The 14,257-nt window shown below is 55.3% G+C and overlaps 2 protein-coding genes across 7 annotated transcripts; both read left to right on the top strand.

Moving 5' to 3' along the window:
- The first annotated feature begins 1,661 nt into the window (after positions 1-1,661).
- Cdc34 (cell division cycle 34, ubiquitin conjugating enzyme) lies at positions 1,662-7,635 on the top strand. Of its 2 annotated transcripts, none has more exons than XM_076919594.1 (5): positions 1,662-2,076; positions 4,339-4,425; positions 4,524-4,621; positions 4,748-4,882; positions 7,079-7,322. In XM_076919594.1, the coding sequence occupies exons 1-5, from the start codon at positions 1,900-1,902 to the stop codon at positions 7,119-7,121; spliced, it is 540 nt and encodes a 179-aa protein (XP_076775709.1). In that variant the 5' UTR covers positions 1,662-1,899; the 3' UTR covers positions 7,122-7,322. The 2 variants fall into 2 exon arrangements, with proteins under 2 accessions (XP_076775709.1, XP_076775708.1); XM_076919593.1 differs by having other exon boundaries at positions 1,663-2,076; positions 7,075-7,635.
- Positions 7,636-7,790: 155 nt separating this feature from the next.
- Positions 7,791-13,452, top strand: Gzmm (granzyme M). Of its 5 annotated transcripts, none has more exons than XM_076919592.1 (5): positions 7,791-8,416; positions 11,132-11,288; positions 12,294-12,432; positions 12,521-12,787; positions 13,178-13,452. In XM_076919592.1, exons 2-5 carry the CDS (start codon positions 11,194-11,196, stop codon positions 13,328-13,330), a joined length of 654 nt encoding a protein of 217 aa, XP_076775707.1. In that variant the 5' UTR covers positions 7,791-8,416; positions 11,132-11,193; the 3' UTR covers positions 13,331-13,452. The 5 variants fall into 5 exon arrangements, with proteins under 5 accessions (XP_076775707.1, XP_076775706.1, XP_076775703.1 ...); XM_076919591.1 differs by having other exon boundaries at positions 11,129-11,288; XM_076919588.1 differs by having other exon boundaries at positions 7,791-8,555.
- The last annotated feature ends 805 nt before the right edge of the window (positions 13,453-14,257 follow it).

The following is a 14,257-nucleotide window of genomic DNA, read 5'->3' as shown; positions in this document are numbered from 1 at the left end:
GAATGTCATGCTTGTTCAGAGTCTTATGGGAAGAATGGTCCCATAATCCCTAGCCAGACCTCCTAGCCCTGCTCCTAGGATGTGCCCAGGACTAAGGCTTATCCTGAACCATTCCCTGCAGCTTGGGGTGGGGGCAGCCAGAATGTCCTTGCTTTGAGGAGACCTGAATTATCCTCATCAGATGACCAGTCTCTGTGGCTGGAGATTTGGGTCATGACATCCAGTAGGTGACCCCAGTCACCAGAAGCCAGGCCAGCACCCTTCCTGGATGCTCAACACCCAGCATTGAGGTCTATGAAGCCCAGATGCAAGCTCACCTGGGAGGAGGGAGATGTATGAAACAACTGGAGAGAGGAGAACCCTGTCCGTGTATACATCAAGGGCTTCCTAGGTGTAGGCTTCGGGAGTGGTTATCTCAGATACACAGAGAAGAAAGCCTGGGCTACTTGCTATGTACTGACTACTAGGTGACAGTGTAAGATGGGCAGTCTGACATGGACAACAGGGACAGATAATACTGGAAGCCCTTGGAAAAAGAATGTGACCAGAAAGCCTTCTAGCCCAAGGGCCCAGAACCCCCAGGGAGAGGCCAGCCAAGGTTCCACTGCACATGAAGTGGCATTGGACCCTGGGCTCTTCCCACCTTTGACACGGTTTCCTTGTCCCCAAACAGGACAGGATGTTGAAGCACCTGTGGTTGGGAGCTGCCCTTTCCCAGCTGCAAGTGTTGATGCAGCTGTAGTTCACCAGAACGCCCACAATCAGGGTGAGTGACCAGCACAGCTTAGAGCCCGAACCATCCACCCCTAGAGGTCACGAGCACACCACACACACCCTTCTGCAAGGCTTGAGTATGTTGTCACCCCCAATACTCATGACCAAATATCCAAGAAAGTAGTGTGGGTGTCTGGGCCGGACAACCTCAGGGACTTTGCGTGTCTGTTCCTGCTCCTATAAACTTTGCAGGACACCTCACCACGGCTTTCTGGTCTATTCAAGAAGGACTAGGGTGTGGTCAAAGGTCACACCAGGACTTCTGGGTCCTCCCAGGGTAGGGGTTCAGACTCCACCTCCTGGAAGCCAGGTTTGCAAACCCCAAGTCATCGATTCTGTGGGCCCTCCTTCTACCTGAACCCATAGAGACCAAATGGGGACATCCATAGCTTCATCCTGGGAAACAAGGGCGGATCCTGCTCTTTCCCTCACAAGCCACGCCCAATTCCCCACCCACAACCACGCCCCCTGGACGTCACAAAAAAGGCCCCCAAAGCCGCTGCTGCCACTCTGCAGCGCGCAGCCGGGCCCTGCCCGCCACTCCGCACACAGGCATCCGCGGAGCTCTTCCGGCCGGAGGCGACGGCGGCCTCCGGGGCTTCGGAAACGCAAGGCGCCTGCGCGGCAGGGCGGGGGAAGAAGACTACACTTCCCGGCGTGCCCCGCGGGCGGGCGCGCAGACACATTCCGGACCCAGTGGAGGCGTCGTACAGGCGCATTCTAGACCCGGCAGTGGCGCGCAGGTGCATTTCCGGCCCGGCAGCAGCGGCGCGCAGCCGCATTCGACTCCCGGGTGTGGCACGCAGGCGCATTCGGGGCCCGAAGGAGGCACGCAGGCGCATTCGGGGACGGGAGCCGGTGCGCAGGCGCATTCGAGGCCCGGCGGCTGCGGCGCGCAGGCGCATTAGGCGCGGTCCGGGCCGGGCCGAAGCGAGCGCCGGGCGGGCAGCGGCGCCAGAGCGAGTGGAGCCTTCGGGGTACCCGGGTGGCGGCGGCGGCGGCGCAGAGGAGGAAGGCGGCGGCTCTCCCCCTGCCGGCGCGCGACCCGGTCCGTCCCGCGAGCTCGCGCCAGTCCCGCGGCCCGGCCCGGCCCCGGGCCCCTCCGCCGCCGCCGCCGCCACCGCCATGGCCCGGCCGCTGGTGCCCAGCTCGCAGAAGGCTCTGCTGCTGGAGCTGAAGGGGCTGCAGGAGGAGCCGGTGGAGGGCTTCCGGGTGACGCTGGTGGACGAGGGCGACCTGTACAACTGGGAGGTGGCCATCTTCGGGCCCCCCAACACCTACTATGAGGGTGGCTACTTCAAGGTAAGCCGAGCCTCAGTTTCCTCTTTGTGCCTGCCTCTTTCCCAGGGTGGCTCAGGCCCCTCGTGCAACGCGGCCCCTCCCTTTTTTGTTGAGCACGTGCTGACCTCACCCCGGGGACTGGTCTCCCTGGATTGTCCTCCAACAGGCTACGGGACTAGGGACAGCTAACGTATGCCGCATCCCCAGACAGCCCCCAACCACAAGACGCAGGGGCCTCTAGAGCCAGCTGCTGGTCAGCGTGTTCCCAAACTGCCCTGCACCGGACTAAACATGTACTTGGGAAAGGATCTCCCCGTGTTGTCCCCACCCTTCCAGCATGCTTCGAGTGAAGGGTCTCCCCGAGAACAGTTGATTGCCTTCTTTTCCCCGGGTAGTTCCCTCCACCACAAGACACAGAAGCTTCTGGAGCCCCCTGCCGGCAAGCGTGTTCCCAGGTTGTCCCTCACCCCACCAGCATGTGGTGAAACCTGGAAAGATTCTCCTTAGGTTGTCCATATCTCAAGATGAAAAGGACCACGGGCAACTGCTTGCTGGCATCCCCAGGCATGTCCCCCATCCTGGAACACAGAACCAGGGCAGTCGCTGGCCGATGTGTCCCCAGGGAAGGGACGTGTAGTCTGGACAGCCACCTGCTCCAGTTCCAGTAGAGGCCCTGACATGGCCTTGACAGCCGTGCCTTCTTGGACAATGGCCACCTTTAGCTCTAGCCAGGATTTATGTAATGCATTCCAAGGGGCCAGTGGGGGCCCACCCTGAATCTTGGAGCCACACCCTGAGCTTCTGCCTTGGGCCCTGGGCCCTGAGCCCTAGAGCTCTGTTTGCCCCGCCCTGACAGCCTTTCTCAGGTTCCACTGAACAGGTGGCTTCTTAGGGGCCTGATTTTTCCTTCTAGGCAGTGTCTGCCCTCTGGTGGCTTCAGGCTCAATACACCAGATGTTTTTTGTGGTTGGGAGCAGGGAGCCCTGGGCAATCCCTCACACTGAGTTTGTGTGGTCACCTCTAAGTACCCACATCAGCACAGTTGGATCACCTCGCCTGCCGTGGGCCACAGTAACTACCAGAGTCACAGAATCTCATGCTAGGGCCAAAAGGGACAAGATGAGGCCAGTCTGGGGCCCCAGGTGTAAGGCCATGGCAGATAGTTGTTCTGTGTCTTCCTCTGTGGCTCATGTCCTCACTCTTCCTGATCAGTGCTTAGGAAAGCCGCAAGTCTAGTTGTTCAGGGTGATTTTGGAGTAGAGCTCGTGGAGAATGGGAGGGAGACACATGTGACACTCTCGCCTCCCACCTGGAAGTGGTCTGAATTAAGAAGCCTTCAGGATATCCAGATGCTGTCAGCACCTTGTCTCCAGTGTTTTCTGGGAGGGGTGGTGGGAACTGCCCGGGGGACAACAGTTCTTCTTAGCAGGGTTACCTGAACTGTTCCTTATCTGTATAGGATTGTAGGCAGAGCCTCTTAGGCTCACATTCTTGTGATAGCTTAGGAGGAAGCCCTGCAAAATGTCAGTTCTGCCAGTGTGGGAGCTTCCTGTATGGTGTGGGTGGCTGAGACATGGGGAGGCCCTGTTAGAGATGAGCTGTGAGGAGCTTCCTCTGGACAGCCCAGCCTGTCTCTTTGGAGCTGTCCAGAAAGGGCTTGGGAGCACCCTTCCTGCCGCTGAGCCTCAGCTTGCTCATCTTAAACAGCATCTGGAGCCACGGAAGTGCTCTCCTGAGACCGTCAGGGTGGAAACTCCACACTAGGTTTGTGTGTGTCAGGCAGACCCTCCAGCTTGTGTTCCTGGCTAGCTCTGAGATCACAGGCCAGCTTCCCTAAGGGTTCTCCTTGTCCAGGGAATGCTAGAAGCTGTCCTTGAGGAGCCCCAAGACGAGGGCAAGCCTCAGGCCTGCTCTACCTGTCCAGAGTCTGGGGGACAGTGGACAGGGTGAACTGCAGCCACAAGCAACTGCTGTGGCCAGGCAGATGGCTCCAGCTTGTCTGGTGACTACTCTTGGCCTGGGCCCCTGAGCTTGGGTGGTGTTGGTTGGAGGCCTGAGGCCATGCAGGAGACCTGCTGACTCACTAGCTAGCCCACACCAAATGATACTGCCTCCCCTTTCCTGACCTGGATGTCAGGTCACAGAGGTGCTTTCTGTGTGTATGGCTTCGGGGCCTGAAACCAGAGGTAACCACTGTTTTCTGTCCCCTAGCATTGGGCGTAGCCCCTAACTCTGGCGCTCAGGGAGCTGCCATTGAGCCACCCCACTTTCTGCCATCTGTAGGCTCGCCTCAAGTTCCCCATCGACTACCCGTATTCCCCACCAGCCTTCCGGTTCCTCACCAAGATGTGGCACCCAAACATCTATGAGGTAAGACACTAGAAGCCTGGCTCAGGCACAGTTCACACACACCTCCTGCCTCCCTTGCATGTGCCCTGCCTCTGATCTAACCCTAGTTATTCTTACAGACAGGGGACGTGTGCATCTCCATCCTCCACCCCCCAGTTGATGACCCACAGAGTGGGGAGCTGCCCTCAGAGCGGTGGAACCCCACGCAGAACGTTAGGTGAGAACTTCACATGGCGTTGCATCATGGCCACCCCAGACACCCTGTACCCTGAGGTTCCCTTCCTTGCTCAGTCTGGGGTCCCTAGAGTCTGTGGGGAGCTGAGCTTGCCCCCATGTCCTACAGGACCATCCTCCTGAGTGTGATCTCCCTGCTGAATGAGCCCAACACCTTCTCGCCTGCCAACGTGGACGCCTCGGTGATGTACAGAAAATGGAAGGAGAGCAAGGGGAAGGACCGCGAGTACACGGACATCATCCGGTGAGCACTGCTCTCAGCCTGGACAGTGCCTTGCCGCAATAGACGTTGCCTGCTGTGAAGAGTGACTTGTGTTTCGTGTGTGTGTGTGTCTGTGTGTGTGTCTGTGTGTGTGTCTGTGTGTGTGTCTGTGTGTGTGTCTGTGTGTGTTTCGGGGTGGGCTGGGGTGGGGACTGTTGTATGTTTCCGTTCTTGCATCCCCAGCTGGATGTGTGGAGAGTCCCGTGGAGAGCCCTGTGGCCCCCAGAGCACCAAGTTGAGCGCCTAGGACGGCACAATCCTCTGCCTTGTCGCCTTATCTCCATGGGTGACTGACACTCTAGGCCACAGCCTCAGGTCTACCTGAGCATCACGTGCACTTGTGCTTCTGAAACTTGAGCGATTTTTTGCAAAGTGGGGAGGCTGTTGAGCCCACTGTGAGCCTGTCCTCAGACAGGGACCCAGGCTGTGGCTGCTGCTGTCTGAGAGTGGTAGTGTCCACATCTGTCATCCACACCTCAGCAGGAGCTCCTGGCCTGTCCTAGGGTCAGCCAGTCTCCTCCACACCCCTCAAGCTGGTTCTGAAATTGCACTTGAGATATACTAGGCATATGACGCCTGCCTCTATCTAGGCACACGGAGTGTCAGCCTTGTCGCTTAAATTCTGCATTCTCTGAGACAGGCTTTCCTATAACTCCACATCTCCTCATGTTTCCTTCTGATGTGGCCCAAACACATGCGCCCTGTAATGTTCCCATGGTGGCCGCAGCCTAGGCCCGTTAACCAACGGGCATACTGAGCAAGCCACAGACAGACAGACTGGGCAAGCACCTGCTCAGCAGGAGCCTGTGGCCTTGTCCTGCAGAAGGCCAGCCTGCCTTCTCAGAATGGATACAGCCTGCAACTTGGTAGTCAGTGATGGTCCAGCACGTGCAAGACATTGCTGGGGTTATAGTCTCTGGCCTTCGAACAAGATGAATGTAGCTACCGTGGTCCTGCAGGGAGGTGTTAGTTATTCAGGAAGGTCAGAGCACTCACAGTGGTGGTGTCACCTTCACAATGGGCGGGTCAGCAAAGGTCCCTGGAAGTCCCTTTGTTGTCTGTTCAGGCTGGCCTGTGACTTCCTGCTCTTCCCCTGCTGGAAAGAAGGCTGACTGCCCTGTGGACTTTGTTTTCTTACTTACTTTTTTTATTTTACACAAAGTTGTACTTTAGAGCTCTGGCTGTCCTGGACCCAGGAGACCCTGGGTCTGGCCCTGTCGCTGCAGCTCTCCAGCTTCCTGGCAGCCCTTAGCCCAGCTCTCCTGGCTGTGCTCTCCCTGTCTCCTTGTCCCAGAGCAGGAGCCCCAGGCTATTTTTACCTTCTGACTCCAGGAGCCACTTGCTGTGACCATGAGGCCTGTGCTACTCCTGGGACTCACTGAGAGTCAGTGTCTCAGTGTCTCGTCATGGCTCTGCCTGGGCACAAGGACAGGACAGCTGGGAGCCTATGAGGAGGACCTTGAGGATGAGTTTAGACTATTATGATATGCTGCTGTCTCGGGTGCTCCTCCAACATTGTCTTGGACCGCATCCCCCATTTTGTCTGGGAAGCTAAGACCCGTGTCCACTCTGCTTGCCTTTTGCATTAGGACTTGTGCACTGTGCCTCATCCTGAGGATGGCCTGGCCTCTCAGGCACCCAAGGTTGCATCCCAGCCCCGATTTTATTGCTGACCCCTGTGCAAGGAAGCTCTGATGTGTTGCTTTACCTGTGTCCCTGTCATGTTGCCCATGGCCTGTGGGGACAGGAACCTCACTTCCTCCAGGACTACCCTTTATCAGAGGACCCCTCAGGTCAGGCTGCAGTTTGGGGGAGTTTGATGTCAGTGGTATGTGGGTAGGTGTGCTGCCTACCCTGGAACTCACGGTGTGGCCCCCACAGTACTGCCATTACAGCATGGATCCTGGTGTGCCTGGCTCTTTCTGTGGTGCTTGGTCCTGTTAGAGCAGAGGCCGGCCTGAGACTCAGAGCAGCCCTCCTGCTTCAGCCTCCGAGTGCTGGGTGACAGACCTGTTTTCCACAGCTGGCTGTGGTTACCTTCTTGTGGAGCTGCTCACTGAGCCACCCCTTGTCCCATGGCCGTTTTTCTCCCACCTGCTCCCTGCCCCCATTCATTGTCTTCTTTTGCAATCCCATTGTCCTGGTCCATGGCCTCACCTACCCTGTCTCCCCAGGAAGCAGGTCCTGGGGACCAAGGTGGACGCAGAGCGCGATGGCGTGAAGGTGCCCACCACACTGGCCGAGTACTGCGTGAAGACCAAGGCGCCGGCGCCCGACGAGGGCTCAGACCTCTTCTACGACGACTATTATGAGGATGGTGAAGTGGAGGAGGCCGACAGCTGCTTTGGGGATGAAGAGGATGACTCTGGCACCGAGGAGTCCTGACCCACGTCCCTGAAATAAACTTACAGATTTTACCTCAGCAGGACCCGTGTGGGCCTCAGGCGACAGACTACCTCACCGAGGTTCCATGTGGGTTCCCATCCCATGATCCTTAGGTCCTCTTACCCCGTATTCCCCATGGGTTTTCCTCGGCTTTGGAGAAGAGCTGTGGTGCAGGGCAGACACCCCCTCAGCTTTCAGATGGTGACAAGCCTGGGAGGCTGGGGACGACCGACTGCCTGGTGGGGAGACAGAGACTCCAGCCCAGCCCAAGGAGGGCCAGCCTCACAGTCTGCTCCTCTCTGCTTTTGGTGTGTGTGAAATCCAAATAAAATAGCTTTCTGAGAAGCTGAGAGAGGCAGCCAGGACGCCGGTACTAACACTGGGTACTGAGGGCTGCCTGGGTAGCCTGGCCAGGGCCACAGGATGGGCAGGAAGAAGTAGTGATGGTGGCCTGTTGGGTCTCGGAAGCAGCTTGCTGCAGGCTGGGGCCTGGGGCCTGAGGCATGCAGAGGATTGGTGTTCTCAGCAGTCCTGTGTTCTGGGCATTTCCTCAGCCCTAGAAACTCCAGTGTCTGCCTGAGGAGTCCATGTGCTGCCGCCTGGTGGCTCCCCCACAGAAGGGCAGGGTGAGTGATGCTCTGAGCACCTGTGGTACCTACAGTGACCAGTGCTGAGATAGCAGGTGTGCTCTGCTGCCTGGGTCTTTATGGGTGCATGGAAGGTAAAGGGTCCAGAACAAAGGTCATACTCTACTGGACGGCACTGAACCGGACCCGTGCCAGTTATAACTCCTCAGAGAATGACAAGTTGTTGGAAAGGTGTTAGTGCGGACAATCCTCTGCCTGCACAGTTTGCAGCCAGCCTCATCTACGGTTGCAGAGCCAGCAGTAAGGCTCAGTGGGTAGAGTCCTGCGCCGGGCCTAGCACAGGACCTACATGGCTTGAGGGGAGACTGACCCTCTGAGGGGGCAGAGGTCAGCTGAGGCAGACCCAGGACTCACCCCAGTGCTACAGGAAGCTGTACACCAGGAGAATGAGCATCCATTGCCTGTAGTTGCTGTGGAAGACAGCAGTCACTTTCTAAAGCCACACAGCAGGGTGTGAAGGAGGAGGAGCTGACACTTGTGCAAGGTAGGTGGTACTTGGAAGGCCACCCGTCCCCACAGGAAGAGAAAGTGGGAAGCCCCCCCCAGAAACTACTAGTTCTGTGCCAAGATGGAGGTCTGCCGGTCCCTGCTGTTCCTGCTGGCCCTGAAAACGCTGTGGGCAGGTGAGCATGGAGGAGAAACCGAGGCCCAGTGCCCAGTCTCCAGAGGGTTGGGGGGTGGGGGGCTGTGTAAGGGGAAATTAGCTGATGATTGAGATCTCTGAGGAAAGGCATCTGCAAAAGGAGAGTGTAGCCTAAGTAAAAGGAAACACTGAGCATAGCCTGGTGACAGGCCTGTGGACTCAGTATTTGAGGGGTCTGAGGCAGGAGGATTGCCATGAGTTCAGTTAGAGTGAGACCCTATGTGAAAAAAAACAAAATGGGGATAAGGATATAGCTTAAGCTGGTGGGGCATGTGCTGGGCATACACAAAGCCTGCCTTCCATCCTGAATTAAGCCAGGCATGGCGGAGCACACCAGTCAACCTAGCACTGGAGGTGAAGACCGGAGGATCAGGAATTGAAAGCCTTCCTCATCTCTATAGTGAGCCCCTTCCCCCAGAAACTGTGGGTATTAAAGCTGTGGGTACCACAGATGACTCTTTTTGTAAGGGTCTCATTATGTAGTCTTGGCTGGCTGCCCTCCTCTTGAGTCGGCAGTTAAAGGCATGTACTACCCTGCTGAGGCACTTTCTTATTTTCCTCCGAAAGGAGTGTCTCCTGAGTCCCAGATAACCTCAAAGTCACTGTGGGGCTGTCTCATGCCTACAACCCCAACCCTAGGGAAGGAGCCACGGGTTCCCTGAGACTGGAAACTTGCCGAATCGGAACTCCTGGTTCAGAGAAAGGCCTTACCTCAAGGTGTAGGGCGATGCAGAAGACATCAGACTTGGTCTCTGAGCTCCACATAGGTACATCTGTATGCATATATACATTTTTGAGACAAGATCTCACTATTGTAGTCCTGGCTGACTACAATAGTGAGAATCTGCCTCTGCCACCTGAGCACTGGCACTAGAGTTATGCACCACTTCCCAATTGTTGATGCTTATATTGGCTTGGACTCAGAACCTCTCCAAAGAACAAGGAGGAGAACAACTTGGCTTTTGCAAGTATAACGACTTTTAAAGTTATGGGCTATCTATCCACTGGTCTCTCAGACAACACAATAACTTTTTGTCTTGAGAGTCTGGAGACACTGGCACAGTGTAGACACAGCTGATCTCAAACTCCTAGCAATTCTGATTCAGCCTCCCAAGGCCTGCCTTTACCATGGCATTTTAAAGTATGAAGAGAGGCTGCCTGCACCTCAGTGGACAGAGCAAGCTCTTGTCTAACATGGGAGAGGTCCTGGGTTCCAGCAACCATAGTAGCACATGCATATCTGGGGAAGTAGAAACAGGATTGGAAGTTCAGGGTCATCCTCAGCTACATTAGTTCCTGGCTAACCTGGGCTACATGAGACATTGTCTCAAACATTTTGTTTTTTAAGGGGTGGTGGGGAAAGAAGAAAGCACTCATGAGTGGGAGATTTTCTTGGGTAGTGAAAAGCTATTCAGTGGTGGGTGGTGGCTGCAAGTTGTGTAGACAGAAGTCAGCCTGCCAGTGTGTGAACTGGCCCCCATCAAGTGGCAGAGGTGACATTTTCCCAGAGAAAATTCAGTTTCTCTTTAGACTTGGTTTGAGGGTTTTTTTTTGTTTTTTTTTGTTTTTTTTTTTTGTTTTTTTTTTTGTCTTTTTTTTTTCTTCAAGAATTGCTGCTTACGCCTTTAATCCCAGCACTTGGGAGGCAGAGGCAGGCGGATTTCTGAGTTCGAGGCTAGCCTGGTCTACAGAGTGAGTTCCAGGACAGCCAGGATTACACAGAGAAACCCTGTCTCGAAAAACCAAAAAAAAAAAATTTTAATCTGATCCTATTTCTACCTCCCCAGGGCTGAGATGACAGGTGTGCACCACTAGGCCTGGGTTCTGTAGTTGGAGGGAAACCCAGGGCTTCCTATATGATAGGCAAGTGTTCCACCCACTGAGTCCAGCCTGTATCCACCATTCAAAGAAGTTTGCAGAGAAACAGTTCTCATAGTGCATAGCTCACTGAAATTCAGAAGCCATACAAGGATGGAGGCACTGCCACCTCCCCCACAAACACTTACCCCCACACCCTAGCCCCCACAAATCCACATCCTGTCAGAGTTTCACACTGAGACGTTTTGTGACTGATTCTCCCCCTGAACATCATATTCTCAGGGCCCTGCTAAGTATCAGAACCCGACTCCTCTCTGTGGCTATGTAATATTCCAAGGTATGAGCAGAGCATGAATCAGTTCCTCATACATGTATGTGTGTGTGTGTATGTGTGTGTAGTATGTAGGTGGAAGGTTAAGTGCAATGTCCGAAGAGACATGTGATCTCCTGGAGCTCCAGATAGCTGTGAGTTGCTGTTGTGGGTAGTGGGAATTGAACTTAGGTTCTCTGTGAGAACAGCCATCCTCGTACCCTCTGAGCCCTCACTCCAGCTCCTCATTCACAGTTCAAGCCCAGCCTCTGATAGCTGAAGAGTGAGCAGCGGCGCCTGGTGGGGTCTGGGACAGGGGTCAGTGTTTACCTCAAACACCTGACCCACCAGATTCAGGGCTTCCAGGCTCAGTGGAGGGTTGGGGTATAGTACCTCCAAACAGCCCTCTCTCCCTCGCTTCTCAGCAGGCAACAGATTTGACACGCAGATCATTGGGGGTCGAGAGGCAGTCCCACACTCCCGCCCATACATGGCCTCTCTACAGAAAGCCAAGTCCCACGTGTGTGGGGGAGTCCTCGTGCATCGGAAGTGGGTGTTGACGGCTGCCCACTGCCTGTCTGAGTCGTGAGTATCCCTCTCTATGTCCCCAGGCTTCAGGCACTGAAGGACTCAGGCCAGCCCTCTCCAGGCTGTATAGGCTGTGGCTTCAGGTTCGATGGGTCACGTGGTACAGGAAAGGACACCTCCTTTCAACATGTGACACCTGGTAATGTGTGAAAGCCAGCCTGCCGATAAGACAGCCAGAGTAGCAAAAACTGCCATCAAGAAACCACTAAATAAAAATAAGCCGGGCAGTGGTGGCGCACGCCTTTAATCCCAGCACTTGGGAGGCAGAGGCAGGTGGATTTCTGAGTTCGAGGCCAGCCTGGTCTACAGAGTGAGTTCCAGGACAGCCAGGGCTACACAGAGAAACCCTGTCTTCAAAACAAAAAAAAAAAAAACCCAAACAAACAAACAAAAAAAAGAAACCACTAAATAGAGCCATCTTGGTAGGGATGGTAGACTGACTGCTCATGCAGGGTATCATCCTCAACCCCAAAGAAAACAGGAGCCCAGAACAAAAGGAGGCAGCTCTTGTGTGTGACATCATGTGCCTGTAGTCCCAGCTCTCAAGGAGACTGAGGTAGGCGAGTAGATCTCTACCTGACCTGCATAATTCCAGGCTACACAGTAAGATCTTAACCAAAAGGAATTGTTAGCTCATGTGTTTCAGAAGTTTAGGCTTCAGGTATGGTTTGATCCAGGTTCTCTCACATGGCTCGCAAGTGTAGGAGTCTTGTGGAAAGAAGTTATTTCTCTGTAGTTTGGATGAATGCAGGAAGTTAACACAAGCCGACTAACCTCAAGCCTAATCACAGAAGAGAGGCTGCAGTTGGGGGAGGGGTATTGAAATCTCCCAAGTTGGCACTGGGTAGGAGCCAGAGGAGGAAGTCTCCTGGGGAGAGGGCTGAGAAGATGGAAGATAAGCTGCCAGGAGTGGGCTGGGGAGATAGCTATGGATGTGTGGAAAGGGAGGAGGGCATTTCTCAGGCTGTGGGCAGCTGTGGGCGAGCAAGGTTTGCATTGCAGGCTACAGAAGCTGAAGGTGGTGCTGGGCCTGCACAACCTCCATGATCCCCAAGATCCTGGTCTCACTTTCTACATCAGGAAGGCCGTGAAACACCCTGCCTACAACCACAGATATGAGAATGATCTGGCGCTGCTTAAGGTGCGGGCAGCATGGGGTGGGGTAACTGAGGGCCTGCCGTAGCCGCCTGGCTTCCGTCAGCCGCTCACTGGCCCTCCTGTCTCCACAGCTGGATGGGCAGGTGCAGCCCAGCAAGAAGGTCAAACCACTGGCTCTGCCGAGAAAGCCCCGAGCCAGGCCGGCAGAAGGCACCCGGTGCAGCACAGCTGGCTGGGGTGTGACCCGCCAGGGTGGGCACCTGGCCAGGGCCCTGCAGGAGTTGGATCTGTATGTGCTGGACACCCGAATGTGTAACAACAGCCGTTTCTGGAACGGTGTCCTCGTGGACAGCATGCTGTGCTTAAAGGCTGGGACCAAGAGCCAAGGCCCCTGTAAGGTGAAAGCGATGGCCCGGAGGCCTGGCCTGGGCAGCAGCCCGAACCAGCCTGACACTCTGGGGAGTGGAAGGAGGGTGGGACTAACACTCACCTCATTCCTCAGACAGGGAAACTAAAGCCCTGGGAGGGTAAAACACCGGTGTCTGGGTTGGAAGTCAAGAAGCCAGAGAACTGTGGTTTGAAGTGCAGTAGCACAGATTAGTCATCTGGGCCCAGAGCAAAGGTCCTGGGGTACAAAGGAGAGAGGAGAGAAGGGAAAGGAAGAGGCAAAGAGACAAGAAGGCGAGAGTGCACATGGAGCTTACAAGAGGCCCCAGCACCTCCCAGCCTCCGCTCCCCATCTGCAGGCACAAAGGCTGACTTGTGTGTATGTCCCTCACCTTTTGCAGGGTGACTCTGGAGGGCCCCTGGTGTGTGGCAAAGGTCAGGTGGATGGGATCCTGTCTTTCAGCTCCAAAAACTGCACAGACATCTTTAAGCCGCCTGTGGCCACTGCTGTCGCCCCCTACAGCTCCTGGATCAGGAAGGTCATCGGTCGCTGACCATCCCAGCCTCTGGACTGATGGCCCAGATGATCTGAGACACCATTCTCGATGGCTGGGGCCAGGAAGGGATTAGATATGCCTATGGCGACCAATAAATCTTGATATATCTGTGGAGTCCACCCCTGTCTGCCTCTGACCTCTGCAAACCTCCATTCCCTCTATAATGATGAAGGTGACCCTTCGGAATGGCTGGCAGGAGAGTCCTGGGACACAGGCCTTGGCTTGCAGGGAGGCAAAGCAAGAGCAATTGCAAAGTGTGGCCAGCAGGGGGTGCAAGCTACCTTCTGTGTGGCTATCACATGATTTACTGACACCTCAACAGGAATAGCTAAAGTATCACTTCAGTGGGTGTCAGTACATCCAGCTTCCGGTTCCAGAACATTCCATCACTGTGCTTCCACCTCAAACGAAGCCCAATCCCCAGCCTGGTCCCCACAAACCTCCCTGGACTCTCCTGCCTTCTGTGCACTCTCACACTGTGCGGCCTTTGTGTCAAGGTCTGCACTGAGCTGCACATCCTCAAGGCCCCTTCTTACTGTGGTGGTGTGAAGAGCCTCCCTCCTCTACCTGGTTTCCTGCGACAGAAAACACATTGGCAGGAAAGAAACCATCACAAGTCTATTAGAGAAGCAAGAGCCAAGGGTGCCTGGAAAACAAACATGGCAGTCAGCTCTGTCCTGGCAGCTCTGCAGTTGGGAGACTGAGGTAGGAGTGCCTCCATTTCAAAGTCAACCTGGGCAGCAAAACAGCCTGTCTCAAGGTGGGGGGTACTATCTCTACAGCCTTCTCTCAGAACATTCTTTTCTTCCCTTGAGAGAGGGTCCCACGCAGTCCAGGCTGGCCTCAAACACCATGTGTCGAATGTAGCTGAGGATGACCTTAAAATCCTGGTGTGCTTGCTTCTACCTCCTAGATGCTGGGTGT

This window comes from Arvicanthis niloticus, chromosome 22 (assembly GCF_011762505.2).
Source record: "Arvicanthis niloticus isolate mArvNil1 chromosome 22, mArvNil1.pat.X, whole genome shotgun sequence".
Lineage (NCBI taxonomy): Eukaryota > Metazoa > Chordata > Mammalia > Rodentia > Muridae > Arvicanthis > Arvicanthis niloticus.
Note: the sequence above shows the minus strand (reverse complement) of the source record. Positions and strands in the feature narration are given on the sequence as shown.